Source organism: Gopherus flavomarginatus, chromosome 9 (genome assembly GCF_025201925.1).
Source record: "Gopherus flavomarginatus isolate rGopFla2 chromosome 9, rGopFla2.mat.asm, whole genome shotgun sequence".
Classification (NCBI taxonomy): Eukaryota; Metazoa; Chordata; order Testudines; family Testudinidae; genus Gopherus; species Gopherus flavomarginatus.
This window is the reverse complement of record NC_066625.1, coordinates 7,223,311-7,243,303: the sequence shown is the minus strand read 5'-3', so window position 1 is coordinate 7,243,303 and position 19,993 is coordinate 7,223,311. Positions and strand designations below refer to the sequence as shown.

Sequence of the window (19,993 nt, the reverse complement as noted above, 5' to 3'; positions counted from 1 at the left end):
GAGGGGTGTCCTGCTTGGTATTTTTGCAACTTCCAGGGCAGTGCCAGGAGAGGGGGGTGGATTATTGGCCTCGACTTTCTTCTGAAATGCTGAAAAGCCAGGAAATTGTTCATGGTATTGTGGATGGGCCCAGAACCGCCAGGAAATAGCATATCTGAGTCATATCCTGCTTTCTGGGAAAGCACTGCATCACCCTAGGAATGTCACTCGCCTTCTTAGCCCCACCAACCCTCTCACTCCCTCTCCACTGCTTTTTATGAGGATAGTTGGAAGCCTCTTCTTGGAAATGGAGCCCTCAGGCTCTGAATGTGGATTCTCCACAGTCGATCTGATCCCTGGCTGGGGGGCTGTGCCGTGAGAGAGGGCAGCACAGTCCAGTGACACAGGTTCATGGGATCTAATCCTAGCCCTGCCTCTGACTTGTTCTGTGTCCTGGGGCAAATCAATTCACCTCCTCCTGCCTCAGTTTCCCCATCTATAAAATAGGGCTTATGACACCCACATTCATCTGTCTGTGTAAGGGCTCTCCTGAACTCTGGAATTATAACATGCTTTCAGGAGTTCCATGGATGATTCCAAGTGTCCCAAATCCTGAAGCATTTAGAGCCGAGCTGCAGAAGGAAACACAGACTCAGCTTGTGTCCTTTTGGCACGACGTGTAAAGAAGGCCTGGACTTTTATTTTAAAGGGGTTTTATGGATTTTTTTCTGCCTGTTTTTTATCTTAGAACTATCAGGAATGGTCAGTCTTGTCTTCCCGGTTTTTGACGGATGACTGAGGCTTTGTCTACATGTAAAACTTACCCCGGCATAGCTATGTCACTCAAGCTAGCCATGTCCCCCTGCCGCCAACCCCAACAGAGTAGACTCAGCTATGCCGCCATAGCTAATGTGTGGGGAGGTGGTGTCTGCCAGGATTAGGACAATCGCCTTCTGTCAGCATACGCTGCGCCTTCACAAAGGGACAACGCCGGCGAAGAGGTGCTGATGGGGCTACGCCGACACAGGCTCTGTCATGTAGACACAGCCTCAGAGATGGGGCCTGGCAGCGTTCTCGGCTTGGCTGGGTGGTTGAATCCTAAACAAACCAAGCTGTTCTCCCGGGGGTTAAGTAGCTGTGGACACAACCCAAAGTGTCAAAGAGTAGCAATGAATCCGATTTCCTGCCTTCAGTATCTCTGCTCTGCATACGCCATTCAGTTCTCCAGCCAGCTTTACCCTTCCGCATTGGAAAGAAGCAAAACCAGAGCAGCCTTTAAAATCAGAACCACGCAGCTGACTGTTCCCCTGTGCTCCCCATAGGTCAGAATGTCCGCCCCTTGAGTAGACGGGAGTATATCCTTGACGTGGCCACGGAGATGGAGCAAGTGGACAACAGCTACATGTTCTGGTACCGGCGCATCATCTGGACCCAGCCGCTGAAATTTGACAATGAGCTGTATGTCACCATGCTCTATAACCAGGTAGCAGCTCAGACCCAGCCAGGGCCAGAGGGGCAGTTACCTTAGTTTAAGAAGGGCCTCATCCTCCTCTCTTCCCTGAAGTATGGGCTCAGGGGTGTCTGAGGAGCAATCTTTCATAAAACCAAGCTCCTGACCCCTCGCGGTCATTAAAGATCCCCTGGCCCCTTTCTGGCAGAGCAGTGGGGTTAGCTCCAGTGTCCCAGCCAGCTTCCACTGCCAGGTAATTAGCTTCTGTCTGCCTAAGCTCACACTCCCACCCCACCGGTCTGGAAAAATGACAAGAGAACATTGGGCAGGTTGCAAAGCCAAGCCCCCAAAAGTTAGGAAATGCCAGAACTGATGTGGCCTGTGTGCAATCGTCATTCAGCCAGTGTGTGCCCATGCATTATGGTACAGTCCTTCCTAACTTGATCACGTACTATTTTTTTCCTCAGGACACGGCCTCATTTAGTGCACAGGATGGATGGTTTTCACTTACTGAGCAGCTATTCAATGTTTCAGTTTTTCTAGGTTGTTCAGAGGCTGGCCCCAGGCCTTAGCTGCTGTATGCTATTCTAACCCAGCTCTGAAGGCCGAATTATTCATTTCCTCATGGGCTTTTTTCTCTGGTGCTGGTCACTGTAGTGTCTGATCACTTCGCAGACATTAGTGGATTTATTTTTATCCCTGTGACGTAGGGATGGTATTATTCCCATTTTACAGTTGGGGAATTGAGGCACAGAGAGATTAAGGTAAACAATTTCCACTAATTTTGGGTGGCCAATTTGAGACACTTAAGCCCTGTTTTTTCAGAGTCCTTAGTTCTGTGTGTTCAAAGCCCAGCTCCAGTTGTGAGTGCTCAGCACCTCTGCAAATCAGACCCCAGGTGTCAAGTTGGGAACCCAGAAAATGAAGTGCACACAATCAGTGACCACCTCTGAAAAGTTTGGTTTAAGGGACTTGCTCAGAATCACAAAGAAATTCTGTGGCAGAGGCAGGGATCGAATCCAGTCCTCCAAGGCAGCTTTCAACCGCCTTAACTGTGAGTTCCGCCTTTCTCTTCCTGCAGTCCCCTGTCTCGGTCACTACAGACCTTTTCACTTCTGCAGCAAATAAATCAGGATTCAACAGACAACAGCCTCCTTCATTACACAACCCTGACTCATCCCCAGGGCAGATCCGTCCTGGGCATTGAATGAGGCAGGAGGCTTGTGAAAAGGATAAGATGTGACCGTGTAATTAACAACTGTATCATACTGTGCATGCACAAAGGAGCCACATTAAGGCTGCAAAGACCCCCTTAATTCTGGCACTTTCTTTTTCTTTTAGAGATTATTAGTAGTGTTTTGTTATTTAAACTGTACTTTGTATTTATTTGTTGATTCTGGCATTCTCTAACTTGTATGCTTGACTTGGCAACCTTAACAATGTTCTTTGAATGTCATTTGCTGTGTGTGATTTACTCAGTTTATTGACAAGCAAACTGAAAAACCCCCAGCAATTCCATTATGTGGCATCATACTGCCACCCAAGTGTGTCATCGGCAGGGCTGGAACCTATAGATCCATCGCCCAGACCTCTGCCATGTGTGCTAATGGAGTTACTGGAGTCCAGCAGTAGTAGGTTGTCATCTTCTGTATGGACCAGCACTAGAGGGGGTTGGGACACTTAGCCAGAAGGTTTCATGGATATTTGCTGACAGTGGAGGAATGGTGAGACTCAGGAATCTTGGGTTCCATTCCAGCCTCTGGAGGGGAGTGTTCTCTAATGGGCGCATCCTCTATGCCTATTTCCCTCAAGCTAGACTCCTGATGTCCCTTTCCCTCCAACAGGTCCACCTTCTTCTCCTTGCCCCACTGTGTCCCAGTCTCCTTGCCCAGCCAGTCCCAGAATTCCCCTAGTTCCTCTGCAGATCTCAGGTGCCCCCCTCTGCCCTGGGCATCCCTCCCTGACTCTTCAAAGTGTGTCCCCCAAAGAGTGGGTGTGTGGATGTGCCTGTACAGTCCAAGACCGCGATTCAGGAAAGCATCTCCGTTCAGTACTCATGCCCCCACGCGTCTCTTTGAAGTCCATGCAAAGTTACGTGCTTTACCACAATCTGCATTGTGAGTTGTTATGCCGGGGCCCTCTCCATGGTATCTGACTGCCTGTATGTGTGTCAACGCATTCACACCAGGCTGTGCACTTCCTGGGCACATCCCATGGAGCCCAACAGCTCCCAGATCAGCTCCCATTGACTCCTGATGAGAGAGTGTGACAAAGGCACGCCCGGCATGCTCTATATCTTCTTTCAGGTCCTGCCCGATTATCTCAAGGGGCTTTTCAACATCCTACCTCCCCTGCAACCCAGCGAACAGCAATGCCAGCAGGTCTCCAAACTCGCAGCCCTCCAGCACCGGGCCAAGGACAGCATGTACCTGCCCACCGTGTAGGTACCCTGGGCGTGGTGGCGCTTGGGTGCTACCCTGCTAATCACGGCTTGTATCCCATCCTGGTGTGTTTGCACCTTAGTGAGTAGGGAGCCCCGGCTAGTGGCTGGAGCAGAGCAGCCAGAACTCCTGGGTTCTGTTCCACACTTTGCTGCTTACTTGTCATGCGACCTTGGGCGAGTCACTTAGCCTCTCTCTGCCTAATGTTGCTCTAAAACGTGTGTGACACGTCCTGCCACCTCCCAGAGCTGCTTGGCTCCATTGTTTGCAGAGTGCCTCCAGGTCCTCGACGGGTGTATGCTATAGACAGACTAGGTGTCATCGGCATCGGTATGAGCTGACAGGCCACCCCAGAGTCTGTCTTCACTGCAGTCAGCACAGTGTCTTATCTGGGTGTTGCCCCTAACCCACCTCCCATCCACACACACACAACCTCTCAGCCGAGTCTAGTGGTGCTTTCAACCCAGGCTAGCCGGCCTGGCTGAGGCTCTGGATTCGAGTCCAGGTTCCACTTCCACTCAGGCTGCTAACGCACGCACTCTGCAGCGAGGACACTGGCTAAAGAGTGTGGATAGTCCTCCAGTGCCTTCCCACAATTCCCCCACCCCCCCGCATGCCCAGAAGGACAGACAAGTTCTCCCACAATTCACTGGGAAAGAATTATAGAGCGGCTCATCTGACTGCAGCACCAAGGACAATGGGGCATCCACACAACAGAACTAGTGAGACAGGTGGGAGAGCATAGCACCAGCATGGACACAGGAACTCGGGTTGGACTTTGCAGTGGGGCTGCTCACACCAGGGCGGTGCTAAACCCGAGTGCTCTCACCCTGGTGCTGATCACCTGGGCTGTCTGCGCAGGACATCCCCCCTGAGCTGTGCTTGCACAGAGAAATGGTTGCATGGAATGAGAAGATTCAAAATTCCGGTCTCAGATCAGAGCACTAACTATTCCTGTTGCGGTGAATTAAATCCCACATGTACTTGGGGGTTGGGGAATTCCTGGAGTTTCAGTCACTACAAAAAATCTCCTGGAAGGTGAAGCTTTTAGAGGTGTGCAGAGAGCCTGCAGAATTGCTGCCCTGAGGGGAGAGGAGAGGTGGGAGACTACTACCGCTTACATAAGACCTAAATGAGAAGAAAGATGAACTCATGTAGGAACTTCAGTTCCAGACCAAATGCCAAGGACTGAGGGGCTGTTGGCTTAAGGCTGCTTTGTGAACTTGGGTTTCCTGGTAGCAGTGACCTCGTGGCTCAACTCCAAAATCCTCCAGTCTTATTAAACTGAGTGTGTAGCTGCGGTGGCCCTGCAATCTGATACATGTGGGTATGCCCTTGCAGAGCCCCACTGACATCAGTGAGATTCCCAACAGGTGCCAGGGTCCATCTGCACAGATCAGCTTGCAGGATCTGGGCCTAGGTTTGCAATGTATTCAGACTGAACTCAGTATATATGTGCTTGTCTCTGGATGTCAAGCTGTAGGACCCTGCATGGAGGTGCAGAGCTGTTCTGCTGACTCTCCCTGGTAACCAGACCAGGTGAGTCTCATTAGTGCCACTGAGGAGCAGATCTGCTCTGCTGCAAGAGACAGCTAGTGGGAAGGCAGGAATCCTGCAGGGGGAAACACTCATCAGCCTGCTCAGGAAGGAGGCCCCAGTCCCTCAAAGGCTTTTACATGTGATTTAACTGGTTTCATAAAGCTAAGCATGTGTGTGGGTCTTTGCAGGATGGGGACCTATGCTCAGAAGCACACTCCTGCTGTACAGTTTTGTTATTTAATGGAGGCAGAGCCCCAGCATGGGCGGGGGACGGGGCTGAGGCTGGACAATTCCTGTGGTGAATGTGCTGCATTAGGAGTGGGGTGGGGAGTTCCCTCATCACTGTATGAGACTGATTCAGGGATGAGGGACTCCCCACTTCAGCAAGGCACCATGGGACTTGCCAGTAAGGAGCTCTCCTGAGGGCTGAGCTCTGGCTGCTATTACTCAAGGAGGGGTCTTTGTCCTTCCCACCCCCTGGTTCTCTGCTGCCCCGGTGCTCAGCACGTACTCCGAGCTGAGGGATGGGTGGGCAGCACTCTCCCGCAGTGGGCTTTCTGTCCTGCGACATGGGCAGGGAGGCGTTTGCCTGGGGCTGGCTGTGACCTTTCCCTGCGTCTCTCCCCCCCAGCTGCGAGGTGCAGGGTTACGTCCCACCCCAGTTCTGCCAAGCGCTGAAGGCTCAGTCGTGGCTCAACGCGGTGCTGCAGCATATGCCGCAGGTCCAGGCCCTGAGCGCCCACCAGGCCAGAGCTCAGTTCCTAGGTAAGTCTTCCCTTCGCCGGGACCGGGGGCAGGCTCGCGAGGGAGCCGCTGCTGAGAGTTGGCCGAGCTGGGGATTAGGGGAGCGTTTTTAGATCAGAGGGGAACGTGGTCAAAGATGGGACAGCCAGGAGCGGAAGCAGCTGAGTGCTGCCCTGATGTTGAGGGCCTTTGCAGTGACAGCTCTGGGTGGGTCTCGGCAGTGCTTCTCCCCTCCCCTCCCCCCGCAGGCACTTGCCGTGTCCTCGGTGCTGCCTTGGGTGTCCTGGCTTTTGTTCATTCGTCAGCAATGCAAAATGTTGCTGCCCAGGCCGATTCCCAAGCCAGTGGCAGAGGGTGGGGAGGAAGCAGGAGGGGCTCTTGCTCTGGAAGAGACAGTGTGTGCTGTGCTGGGTACCTGGCATGTCGAGGGAGGGGCGAGTTAGAGTCCCCCGACCATGCCCCCCCTCCCCCATCTAGCAGGCTCAAGGAGCCCAGTTACCCCCCTCCTGCCCTCCATGGCTAGGCCCTGGCCTCTACCGGCATAAACCCACACGAAGAGCCTCGTGGGAGACAATCTTCCCCCTCCGCTGGGGGCACGCGGGAGCCCAGAGGGGGCAGGGCTGTTTAGAAGGGGATGTGGCCAGATGCAATGATGGATCATCTCCCTGCCTTAGCAGATTCCACCAGCAGGGCGGCAGGACCGAATGCTGCCTCCCCCTACTGGGCAGTGGCAGTACTACCGCCTGCCCCAATGGGGAGGATCTCCCTGTCCTGGAGGGGACCCCCCCCTTTCCCTATGTCCCAGCTGATCATTGTGGCTCAGCACCAGGGTTGGGTTCTGGGCAGGTCCCTGGCTTTGCTGACTGCACGTCATCTCCGCAGGGCTCCTGAGCGCCTTCTCCATGTTCGGCTCTTCCTTCTTCTACATCCAGAGCTGCAGTAACAACGCCATCGTCTCGCCGTGCATCCTGGCCGTCAACCAGAATGGCCTCCACTTCCTCCACAAGGACACCCACGTAGGTGTAGGGGGCAGCAGGCCAGCCCCTCACCCGGTCCCTCCAGGAGGTGCTTGCTCCTGACGTGCAGGGCACAGTTGCAGCCGGGGCCTGGTCTACGTGTGGGCTGGCTCTGGCTCAGAGAGCTACCCACCAGCATGGTGAGGCTCCAGGAGAGCTCACTGGGCCTGGAAAGAGCCAAACTGCCCCCGCCTCTGCAAGTTTGGTCAAGGCCTGCTGCCCCCTCTGAAAGGGGCCCATCAGGAAAGGACAGAAGCATGTCGGCCAGGCCCATTGGCTGGCGGGTGACGTCTGCCCTGGGAGGGCTGGATCTGAGAGTGGAACCCATCGGGACTGGCATCATACAGGTTGGGAGCGGGGCCGTGTGCTCTAGTACATCACAGAGAGGCCCCCTTCCCTCCCCCCCGACCCCCCGGGCTCAGCCGTGTGCCTCATAATACGGCAGTGACCCGCATGTTAGACACCGGAGCCTTCACTCTGTTGTGCAATGGATTCAGGTGATAGCTTAATTCTGCTGTCGCTGTTACCCTGGCTGTTGGACCGGGCTAGAGGGCTAACCCCAGTGGCCCAGAAAGGGTGGATGTCCTGTACATAGAGTGCCAACCCCATTCTCATCTACCTTTCAGTGCAAAGCTATCAGGGCTGGCGCTACCATTTAGGCGACCTAGGCAATGGCCAAGGGCGCCAGAATTTTTGGGGGGTGCTATTTTGCCGGGGTGGGGGTGGCACGCGGGTCCGGTGGACTTAACGCAGTAATGCTGGCGGATGGTCCGCTGCTGGAAAGGCTCCGGTGGAGCTGCCGCAGTCATTTTGGCGGACGGTGCGCTGGTCTAAAGGCTCCAGTGGACTTGCCGCAGGCATGCCTGCGGCAGGTCCACCGGAGCCTTTAGACCAGCGGACCGCCCGCCAGCATCACTGCGGCAGCTCCACTGGAGCCTTTCCAGCAGCAGACCGTCCGCCGGCATTACTGCGGTAAGTCCACCGGAGCCCTGGGGGGCGGCGAAATGGCCGTCCGCCTAGGGCATCAGAAACCCTGGCGCCGCTCCTGAAAACTATTGCCTCATGATATACGGCAATTTTTCCAAAGACTAATGGAGATGTATTATTCAGGGGGCCTAAGGCAGGGATGGCTTGTGCTCCCCCGTCCCTCTGTCTGTATCCATCCTTTGTTTCCTGTCCTGTGCTGAGATTGGAAGCTCTTTGGGGCAGGGACTGTCCTGTGTTTCTGGAGTTGTACAGCACCTAGCACAGAGGAGTCCTGGTCCGTGGCTCGGGCTCCTAGGCGGGATTGCAGTGCGAATGATAAATGACAGTAGCCGGGAAGGATGGGATGAACTGGTAGGATGAGCTTGTAGTCCATACATTGGGGCCGGGTCCCTGGTGGGGTGCACGTGTGAAGGAGCTGTGCATCCATCCCCAGGAGCTGATGGTGAAGTTCTCGCTGAAGGAGATTCAGTCCACGAGGACCCAGCGGTCCACAGCCGGCTCCAGCTACCCCTATGTGGAGATCATGCTGGGAGACTTGATGTCACAGAGGATGATGCAGCTGCAGCTGCAGCAGGTACGGAGCTTGCCTTTCCCTCTCTTTAAACCCCTCGGCCCTGCCTAGATTCACGGCCTGGCGCAGGGTAATGCCAGGATGTGCTTAGGGGATGGGAGGGCCATGGCGAAGGCTCCATGGTGTTACCGCCTCCCCTGACTTTGCATGGCCATTTAGGCTCTTAGACTCTAATGTGACTCCTGATGGTTGGCTTCCCAGGGATTTGTGGGTCGAATGGCACTGCCGAGGCCCTGCTCCCCAGCCATGGGGCTGGCGGGATGCAGCCTAGCCTTTCTGGTTCCTCTCTGCAGGGGGCAGGATGCCAGGAGCCCATCCTACCCCACCCCACCGCACAAAGCACCAGGGAGGGTTTCTGTGGCCTCTGGGAGCAGGGAGTGAAGGGTGTGGAGCTAGCTTGCCCCCTCCCCACAAATGAGATGGGCAACATGGGCCCTGTGCACTGCACTTGTGAGACACCCTGAGCCCCTGTATTACAACACAGTAAAGACAGCAGTGTCCCTGGCCAGCGGGTTGGGGGAGCACAGAACCCCACCAGGGTGAGGCTCAGGGCAGGGAACGCAGGCAGGGCGCCTGTATCTCTTCAGGATAATACCCCCCAGAGGATGCTCCATGTGACTCATCCTCTCTACAGCCCTCTTAATTCTCTCCTTGTCGCTTCTCTTCCTACTGTCTCCTTCTGGCTTCTTCACCCGGATCTCTGAAGCTAAACCTTCAGATGGTAGGTAGCCGCTGCCTCCCAGAGAGAATGCTCATGGGTTGTGTTTGGTGAGGGTACAGAAATACAGTAAAGCCAGCACCGTCCCCAGCCTGTCTCTTCCCGGATCACTGCACAAAAGTGCTTCCGCACCACATACTCCGCATCGGCAAACTAAGAGACATCTTCAGACAAGTTAGGTGTGCAGCAGCACATGCAGTGAGTGTGCGTTTGTGCTAAGCAGGCTGCTCTGCATGTGCAGTTACCCACCCACATGCAATCCCGGTAACGCTGCACACAAACTAAGCACATCATTGCAAGGATTTCCTCATTACAGGGTTTGCTTTTTCCCTGCCTAACTTGCTTGGGCAACCAGCGCATGGAGGCAACTGCTTAAATACAAGGGAATCCAAGTGAAAAAAACTCGAGGTGCATCTGTGCTGCAGTCAGAGGTGGGATTGCAGCCTGTATGGTAGCTTTGATCAAAGCCAGCTTGAGAAACAACAGCAGTGAAGCTGTGACGACACAGACTGCAGCATGGACTACTTGCTCAAGTATCTAGCCACAGCCTTGGGCGGGGTTGTGCCACCCAGGCTGCCGCGGCTTCACTGCTGGTGTTACTCAAGCTGGCTAGATTAAAGCTATCCCAGGTACGTCTACCCATGCTGCAGTCAGAGCCCCCAGTTGCAATCTAGACGTATCCTCAGAGTCTAAAACCCAATGAAATCCTGGCTCTGCCAGATGCCCAGCTGGCCCAGCAGTGTCCAAAGTCTAATGCACCATTGCATTCTCCTTTTAACTGCAACATGAGGACCCAGTAAATCATCTACAGGTTTTTATTGCTGGTGGACTCCTGCAAGGAGCAATTTCTGTTCATCTCTCCAGGATGCAGAGGGGAAGGTGACCTCATGGTTTAAAGCCCAGGACTGGGAGGCAAGAAAACTGGGGCTCGTTATTACACCTTTCCAACGGTCTTGCTACCAGTGTTCGGAGCTGCTCAATGTCCCTGCGTGGACCAGGGCCGTGTTACACTAACTGCTTGTAATTTTGTAGCTCAGCGGCACTGCCAGATACGGGGGACATGGGAGAAGCAGGCGCTGCTCTGGTGCTGCCTATTGTGATGCGTGGGTTGTGCAAAGGGCACCTCCAGGCCAGCGGAGTGAGGGGGTTTCACAGAGAGTCCAGTCAAGCGCCAATGGGAGGCCACAGCAGAACAGTAACTAGAGGGAAGGACCAGCAGGGAGAGAAGCAGAAAATCGGAGAAGCTGGGTATTGGTAACCATTACGGGCTCAGGCCTGGGAAGTGCTCCCAGCAACAGCAGTAGGCGTGGGTGGCGCTCAGCAGCTCTCAGGATTGGGCCCTGTGAGTACAACTGGCTCACACAGCATTGTGCGCCTGCAGGCAGGCACCATTTTCATTCCAATGCAACAAAACAGCGAGCCCAAAGGCAGCAGAGGCCCCTGCTTTACCGGGCGCAGGTACTTGGGAGGTGTATGCCGAGGGTTTGGCATTCGGCTTTCGCCACTGCGAGACTGGACGCCACACAACAAAATTTCAGCACGGGGGAACCCGAGTTAAAATGCTGTAATGCTGCATTGTGCTTCCTTCCCTCTTTAGGGCCTAGAGTTGAGCCGCGTGATCGCCACCCACATGGAAAGTCTGTTGTACGCTCGCGAGAAGAGACTCACCCTCCCTCCCAGTGAGATTACGCTGCTCTGATCAGGCATGTTACACACACGCACGCTCCCTCCCTAACAGCTACTTGAGTGAGAGCCAGCATGGAGATAAGCAAATATCTCTATGTCCTGGGAGAGGCAACGTAGACTAAATATAGACACCGATGGGACAGATTCCCAACTGGTTCGAGTCAGCATAGCCCCACTGATTTCAGTGGCTGGGGCTGACGGACATCTGCTGAGGGGCTGGGGTGGTGGGATTTACAGACCATATGTGAGGTCTGAAGTGTGAAGAGTGTGGGGAATGCAGTCCGGCCAGTTAACAGGTGAACACAGATGCCTTAATTTATATTTAATAACTGCCCTCCTGGACATAGGGCATGACCTTTTTCCAGAATCAAGTGTATTTAATCCATTATTTTACTAGCAACGTATTAACAGATTGTCCTTGAGCAGGACATGCCCAGTTTTGCACATCTGCCTGTTCCAAGGACCCGGCAATCTAACTGCTAACATGCTGCATACACCAGATGGCTTTTATTTGTGTTCGCTCCTGCTTTTTTGGTCTTGTTTGTCCTGTGAGCTAATTCTCGTTTTTATAAGTGTCACTGGCGCCTGTATTTGTATACTGCTCTGTAGCGCTAGCCCTGTAAATGGCTTCCCGTTTTTTAACTTTTTGCACTCAGCGTTGCTTTGAGATTTTATTTTGTTTCTAATTTGTGCAAAATTAAAAATTCCTTTAAAGTCCAAAGCCACCTGTCATTTGGGTGTGCTGGGGAACTAAGTGCTTTCTCTTTCCTCAACCCAGGATTTGTGTAGAGCAGGGGTTCTCAAACTTCATCGCCTCCTTCTGACAACAAAAATTACTACAGGACCCCAGAGGGGGGGAACGAAGCCTGAGTCCGACGGAGCCCTGTCACCCCGGAGCAGGGCGCAAACCAAAGCTCCATTTCCCCAGGCCGGGAGGCCAAAGACAAAGCTCTGCTGCCCAGGGCTGAAGCCCTTGGGCAGGGGCTTTAGCTTTGGTCCCGGCAAGTCTAAGCCAGCCCTGGCAACCCCATTAAAATGGGGTCGTGACCTACTTTGAGGTCTTGACCCCCAGTTTGAGAACCGCTGGTGTAGAGCCAAGAGCAGAGCTTGCAGTCTAGTTGCAACTGCTTGCCAGTGAACCCTACTGTCAATGCCAGTCTGACCACCTCACAGACATTTATGCCAGGACAAGAGTGTTTATGCTTTACCCTAGGCTGTATCCTAAGACAAATGTGTGCCAGGACTAGACTATTTACAGTCATGTTCATTAACTGGCCGTCAGTTAACGCAGGTTAAAAGAAGCCCCCAAACTCTAGTCCGGACGGATCCCCACAGAACAGTGAAGCACTCGATGGTCATATTTGCACTCAGGTTCTGGTGATATTCGAGGATCGCTACAGCTTCTCTGCTGCTAGCAACAGAGGCGGCGCTAGCCTGGACCAGCCATAAGTGCTTTACCACCATGGCAACTAGGCCTTGAGAAACTGCAGTTTCTACACTGCGATTCACTGAATCCATTCAGGCCCTTCATCTGAATCACTGCATTTCTTTACATGACAGATGATCATGTGGTTAAGGCACAGGACCAGGAATCCAGGTTATGTTAGTGGCCCTGCCAGACTTTCCACGTGACTTTGGACATGTCCCTTAGGGATTACTGTGGCATTTAAAGCAGCATCCAAGCTGTAGCGATATCGGGAGCGTTCGCCAACTGAACCCCTGCCCTAATGTAAACGCAGAACTGAGACAAGCCTGGGTTGGTGACTCGGCAGATTGTCTGCAAGGGACTCAGAGTTAAAGGCTGCCACAAACTCGGCAGAACCAGCATCAGCCAAAATGTTAACAGTGACTCCCATGAACTGAACCAGAGATCTTTGTATAGCATGACCTCTGCCTTCACCACGGACAGGCCTAACTGTATTCCGTGAGCAGCCAGGTGCCCTGGGAGTTCTGAAATTCCCACTAGGAGCCTAGCTGCCTCTTTAGGCACCTAAATCCTGGCCCTAGGAGCTCATAACCAGTGAGTTCCTTGAGGCCAACGCAGAGGCTCGTTTCACATCATACTGTTGGCAGAGAGTGGGCTGGGGTAGGTTTGATTTACTAGAGGCTGGGTGTGACAAGTGGAGTGGAACTCCCCCCAGGATGGGAGAGATGGAGAGTCTGAGCAGGGGCGCTGGCTCAGACCCAGCTCAAAAGCAAACCCCTATAGCACAGCCTTGACAGCCTGCAAGGCAGGATGGGCTAGTGGGATGGGTGCTGGCATGTGACTCAGGAAACCAAGGTTCAGTTCCTCATTTACAAAACTTCCTGTGTGATTTTGGGCAAGTCATTTAATCTGTCAGGGGGATAAAGCACTTCTGTGCCTGACAGGGGTGTTGTGAGGAATTAGAGACTGGGAGGTGCTCCGACACTACTGAGAAGAGGGCCAGCCAGGTACTCAGGTAGAGAGATTAGCTCTCTTCTCCAGCACCCTGAAAGGACCTGTCCAGCCTTGCTCCCACTGAAGTCCAGGACAAAGTTCTTATTGGTCTCAGGTGCAGCATTGGTCCCAAAATGTACTTTATGTCTGGTATGAAATTTGGGACCAGAATTGGAAGGGATAGGGTGTTACCACAACTCGGGACACCAGCACGTCACTGCAGGCACCTCTCCCAGGCTGGCTGGACTGTGCGGCCTTTTTGAAGGAGAGGATTGTTGCGGTGCTGGTTCACCCAGCCGCTGATAATCTCAACAAGTGGGACTGTTTGTTGGCAGCTGCAGAGCAGAGCTAGTTTTGGACTCAACTTCTGTGACTCACTGGCAGGAGAGGGGTTGGATCCCCCAGGGTCTGTTCTCCTGCTTCCTGATAAAGCAGCCCTGTGTATGGCCGTGTGCTGGCGGAGAGAGACTTCCATCCACTTCCCTGAGAGTTGGGGGGGCTGGACACAGTAAGCAGTGAAACAACAGAGCCGGGCAGGGAGTGAGCTCCCCCTTCTGTCCCCACTCAGCTGCAATTGCTCACTGAGGAAATCTGTGTGTGTCTCTTTTCCCTTGTGTTTCTCCACCCTGCCCCCCATCACCACAGACTGACCCTGCTCCTTTGGAGGAAGATGCCAGCCTTGACAGCCAGATACGGTTGTCGGGTGAGCTGATCTTTCCTCTCGCTGGGGCTGAGACCACTGCTCCCACCAGCTGAGTTGTTTGGGTGCAAGCTTGCATCCTGCTCTCAGACCCCCTGTTGTTTGACAAGAGACAGCTGGGCTGACCTAATTGCTTACTAGGGATGTAAAATGTTAACCGGTAAGCACTAGTCTTACCGGTTAACCTGTCTTAACCGTTAACACCTGGCCGGCCAACCCCAGTAGCCCGTGTTAGTCGGAGCAGCCCCAGCCGCACCACCTGGCCAGATCGGCCACAGCCATACCGCTCGGCCAGATCGGCCCCAGCCGCACTGCATGGCTGGAGCAGCACCGCCTGGCCAGATCGGCCCCTGATGGTCCTTTAATCAGTAAACCATTTAAATGAAATATCTGTAATCTTTTAAATGTTTAACTTTTTAAATGGTATTTACATCCCTATTGCTTATGGTGAATCCTCGGCTCACAAAACAGATCTCAGGACAAGTTCTGAAGCCACCTGCCTGGTACTGGTCTTCTGATCTCTCCCTAGGTCTCTGAAGTCACTTTTCTGGCCTGCTCAACCCTTACCATTGTCACTTCCGTTCCCATTAGGTATGGACAGTGAGGAGAGGATCTTAACCAGCCTTCTTCAGGGCAGATGGAGAAGGAAAGTACTAGAGAAGGGTAGAATAAAGTCGCCCAAGAGAGGTTCTATTAGATGTTCAGCTGATGCTATACTTCACTCTAGCAGGCTGAGGAGAAGCAATCTATGACTCCTTGTAGCCCCTCGGAGCCAGTGCGCACTCCATCCTAGTTCTCCTGTCCGTGTTCTAGTCCATCATCTCTGCAGTAGTCACTGATGCTGATTAATTGCTGCCTTCTCCTAAACATCACTTGTCCTTCTCCTATGTCTGTTAATTAATCATTTACTATTCACGTAACATCCTTGCGTACAGCGTGCCCAATCCAGCCTGCGAAAGGAGAGGAACCAAAACTGCAACATCATCCACTTCTAGTGTAATTTTACACGGTGGTGCGACAAGCTAGGACAAGAACATGATCAAGTTCCTAGCCCGAATTCAGCCAGTGCTGGTTTCCTGTATATGATCTGTGCCTCAGGATGGGTTCATTTAGAAGCAGGAAATTAATCTATTGACAGGTAATATTGTCAGAGTATAGTTCTGTCTTGTTTCCCAACTAGATTCCAGAGCATAGCTGTGCGCAATGAACAATAGCATATCATCTGGGTCTGGAGTCTATAACTTTTGTGGGAAGCCTGACCTATAAAATGTTCTATCTGAAGTGGGTTTTATCTCAATAGGTTTCAAAGTAGCTTTTCTCCACCAAGAGAAAGATTCCAAAAGTTTGACTTATAGCCCAGTTCCAAACTAGAACTGTTACGGTACATTGTCTTGTTTGCGAGAATGAGGGCATCAATCAGAAGTTTCTCCAGGTTATTTTTAATTTTGTTGATGGCAGAATGTCGAGCAACTGGTTGTTGGGGAACCCCCTGCCCCCTGAGACATCGGCTATTTTTATAAGATTTTGGTGTCAAACTTTCTGGTCCCATCATGTCATCTCAAGGCCACCTCAAAACAGGTCTTGTGTGTGCGGAACTTTGATTTTTTTGGAGGGGAATCACAGACACCAGTCCCCACAGTATGCAAAACTCAAATACTTTTGTAATTGCTGGCCTTAAGTGGCCTATTCCCAAAACTGACGCTCACTACAGATGACCTCATTCAAACCTGACTGACCCAAGTTCCATGGCTCCAATGTCAGCCTTGTACCTGATTTGTGCAAAGATCTTGGAGGAAGGTGTCGCAAGGCACAGTAAGCGGAGTTCACAAACCGTAAGGCCAAGATGCCTCGCCTTCAGGTCAACAAGCCATTAGTGGGAAGAGAGACCTTCCAAAATCCCCAAGAGCAGCCACCTTCAGTTTGGGACAGGAAGTCATGACATCAAGGGCCAGCCCACTACTTTGATCAGTCTGCCCCTGCATCTGAAGGAGGCCTGTTAGCAACAAGTGCTGTGCCAGCAGCATATCACTGTCTGGCTCCATCACGGCAGCCCCAACTCCTACTCTGAACGTTGAGGAGACTGCAAGAGCTCCTAAACCCCTGGTCCCTCAAGTAGCTACTCTCTTTTTTTTCTGGTTTTGTCTTTTGTTTTTAACCAGCTGGCTGACATCCTAGCTATTCAGCCTTTACATTGTTAGGGTATGCAAGTGAAAGCATGGCTGTGTGCGTGTGTGAACACCCAGAAAGTCCAAATGGGACAGGTATTTGAAAGAAAAGTTCCCCAGGGTTAAACAGCTCTAAATATTGTCTCATAAAATTACTCTCTAAAATGTGATTGTCACCTGTAATTTCTAGAAACTAATGGTTGTCAAACTGTGGTTTATCAAGAGTGTTTTGTTAGTCTGTGTTATAGGAGGGCAGAAGGAAAGGGTTAGTCACCAGGCAAAAATGGAAAGCTAAGAGGAAGATTTATAATTGGGTCTGAGGTTGTGGCTCAGCCTTTAGATCAGGGGTAGGCAACCTATGGCATGCGTGCCTAAGGTGGCACGCAAGCTGATTTTCAGTGGCACTCACTGCCCTGGTCCTGGCCACCGGTCCGGGGCCTCTGCATCTTAATTTAATTTTTAATGAACCTTCTTAAACATTTTTTAAAACCTTATTTACTTTACATACAACAATAGTTTAGTTATATATTATAGACTTATAGAAAGAGACCTTCTAAAAACATTAAAATGTGTTACTGGCATGCAAAACCTTAAATTAGAGTGAATAAATGAAGACTTGGCATGCCACTGCTGAAAGGTTGCCGACCCCTGGATTAGATAATAATTTGGTTTCCATATTTAGATCTTTAGCCAGCTCCAAGTTCCAGACTGGATGATTTTGGTAAAATCCTTTAATTATATATCCAAACCGGCAGCTACATTCTTGGAATCCTCTTTACAATTTGAAGGTGTTTTTTTTTTATTAATTTGACCATTTAACTAATTTGATGATTTAACTTCAATCCAACATTGAGACTAATTTGTCGACTTGATATTGATTTGATAGCTTTGTTACTTAACACAAGCTTAGCTTTGCGGATATGTTTTCTTGATTTAAGTTTTAAAGTAAACATTTGTAAAAATAGAGTCACATTTCTTTCAATGAGCAGTGTGAATCCAGAACTTCGGAAGACCTGGGAAGAGACCAGCTGGTCAACCTCAAAGTCACAGAGACCTAAAAGCCTGACCTCCTCCCCCTAATTAGTTTTTGGTTCTCTCAGTCTGGGGCAAGTCTTCAGATCAGCTGTGGAGCCTGACGGGCGCAGCCAGGGCAGCAGAATTCTTCCCTTCCAAGGGGCAGGTGTGTGAATCATTTTCAATCTAATCTTTACGGGGATGACAGCGCCGAGATGCCAATCCCTCCCCCTCAACTCTTTCTGGGCAACCACGCATGACTCAGTATCCAAATGCTACAGCCTGAGTTACACAGGCCATTTACCTCCACCGCCCACCGTGTACTGAACAAGCCATGCTGGAGGGGTAACCCAGTCAGACGTTCATCTCTCACCACCACCCCAGTGGAAGGCCTAACTCTACCGAGGGCGGGTGGGGCCTCCCCACAATGGAGGCATCAATGGCACGACAGCAGCACAAACCTGCCAGAGCATATTAAGGATCCAGCTACACTGTGTTAATTGAACTGGCAGGCAAGCAAGAAAGAAAGAAGTTTTACAAGGGTCACAGCAGAACTTACAATCAGGGGTTAGCAGGTCACTTATTTCTGGTGCTCCAAGCTTTAAAGATAATGATTCCCAAAGGGCGGTAAGAGACTAGGGCAGAGGCGAAATTAAATTCTGGGCTTTCCGTGTGACCTGCTTTTCCTCTCATGGTCTCGCTCTTTTATAGATATTACAAATACTGTTTGTATGTGAAGATTTCCACTGCACACCGCACACTCAGTGCTTTGAGAACTATAAAGCGCTATATACGTGCTAAGTGGCGAGAGTCTGGCACCAGGAGCCCTGACACTTGCATTCTAGTCCCAGTTTGGCCATGCAATGGCAGTGTCCCCATGGGTGATTTCCTGTCCCGCTTTGTGCCTCAGTTTCCCCACTGTCCAATGAGGATAACAATACCCACTTCGCAAAGTGCTTTGAGATCTTTGGATGACAAGTGCTACAGAAGTGTGAAGTATTATTAACTACTGATGCCAGGATATTAGAGGACGAGGCAGAGGAGAAATTATAGACAGAGAAATGAAATAACTATCCATACATCTGTTTCAGAGCATTATTTAGCCTAAAGGAGGAGGAAATAGCCTGAGGTGATGCAGTTAGTGAACGTTATTCCCCATGCTCTTCCTAGTTCACAAACACCCTTTACTCTATTTCCCTTAGTCTCTCCCCTTCTGGTTTACGGTGATAGTGCTTCATGTTTGTGCCTGGTAATAATAACCATCTCTCCAAGCACTGCAGTATTAGGAAGCCATTTAATTGTCCAGTGCCCTACTAATCCCCACCGCCATCCCCTCAAACCTGAGGTCTTCTAAGAAACATGATTGCTGCCATGCGAGGTCATCCAGAAGCTTAGCGATTTTGAATGCTTCCAAGTTGGGCATGGACAGAATTAGCTGTCCAGTGTTGCTGGGGTTTGCACACATACACAGGTTAACACCATGAGTCCCCGAAGAGACAATGTGACAGAGCTCAGTATGTCATCTAGGACAGCAATCTCCCCTTTGGGACAAGTCAGTCTGAAATGGAGCAACAGGCAGAGGTCAGAAATCTTGCTGAAAAAAATCCCATGAAAGACAGACCCTCTGAGAAAAGGAAAACCGAGAAACATCAGTTCTCTTTGCCTAGCATTTCCTTGGAGGGCGAGTTAAAGGAGTTAGAGCCTCTTGAAAGGAAACGTGGCTGCAAGGAAGAGACTGAGAGTCCTTGGAATGAACAAAGTAGGGCACAGGTGACATGGGTCTCCTCAACTGCAGACAGATCCCTTAGGATCTAAAGACTTGCACACTTGGGCTCAAGACACCTAGATCATCTAAAGCTCTGGGATGAGAGCCATGATTGACAACGCTGCTTCTGCACACTGAACTTTCTACTGTATGGATATAGCTCATCTGTGGAAAGAGACCGAGCGCTCTTGGGGGCTGGCCCAAAACTGTGGAATGAACGCCCCCAGGAACCAAGGACTGTTCCACATCTCCCCACCTTCTGCTCCAAGTATGAGGGGCACTTCTTTGGCCTGCCTTCACACAAAGCAGCATGTGCATTTAAAAACCAAACGCAACCCTACCACACCAAAATACTCCACTGCACACACAACTCACCCCCAGGAGAGGATGGAAGAAGAAATTACAGGTGACAGATGTCAGTCATATCACTTAATACTCTACTGCAGTGTTTCCCAAACTTGGGATGCTGCTTGTGTAGGGAAATCCCCTGGTGGGCCAGGCCGGTTTGTTTACCTGCCGCGTCCACAGGTCTGGCCGATCGTGGCTCCCACTGGCCGCGGTTCACCGCTCTGGGCCGATGGGAGCTGCTGGAAGTGGCGCAGGCCGAGGGACATGTGGGCAATGTGGGCAACTATTTAGAATTCTTATCGGCCTTATCCTATTCTAGTTCCCTATACTTAGTACAGGGTTTGGTAACTACTTCAGAGTTCACACCCTTGGGCTCAAGAAAACTGTTACTGCAGATGTTGGCACAAAGGTTTATGTCCTTCAGCCCCTAAGTCTCTGAACGGAAGACCCC

General features: G+C 51.6%; 2 protein-coding genes across 3 annotated transcripts in view; one reads left to right on the top strand and one right to left on the bottom strand.

Annotated features, from left to right (window-relative positions):
• Nucleotides 1-13,636, top strand: part of MYO15A (myosin XVA) — an 81,216-nt gene extending 67,580 nt beyond the window's left edge. The window contains 6 exon segments of the mRNA XM_050967845.1: nt 1,302-1,462; nt 3,736-3,869; nt 6,041-6,174; nt 7,036-7,169; nt 8,590-8,730; nt 11,043-13,636. Of these exon segments, the coding sequence (XP_050823802.1) occupies nt 1,302-1,462; nt 3,736-3,869; nt 6,041-6,174; nt 7,036-7,169; nt 8,590-8,730; nt 11,043-11,144 (806 nt within the window). The 3' untranslated portion in view covers nt 11,145-13,636.
• The window catches only part of FLII (FLII actin remodeling protein), a 255,848-nt gene that overhangs the window by 86,200 nt on the left and 149,655 nt on the right, over nt 1-19,993 (bottom strand). The gene's annotated exons all lie outside the window — the stretch shown is intronic.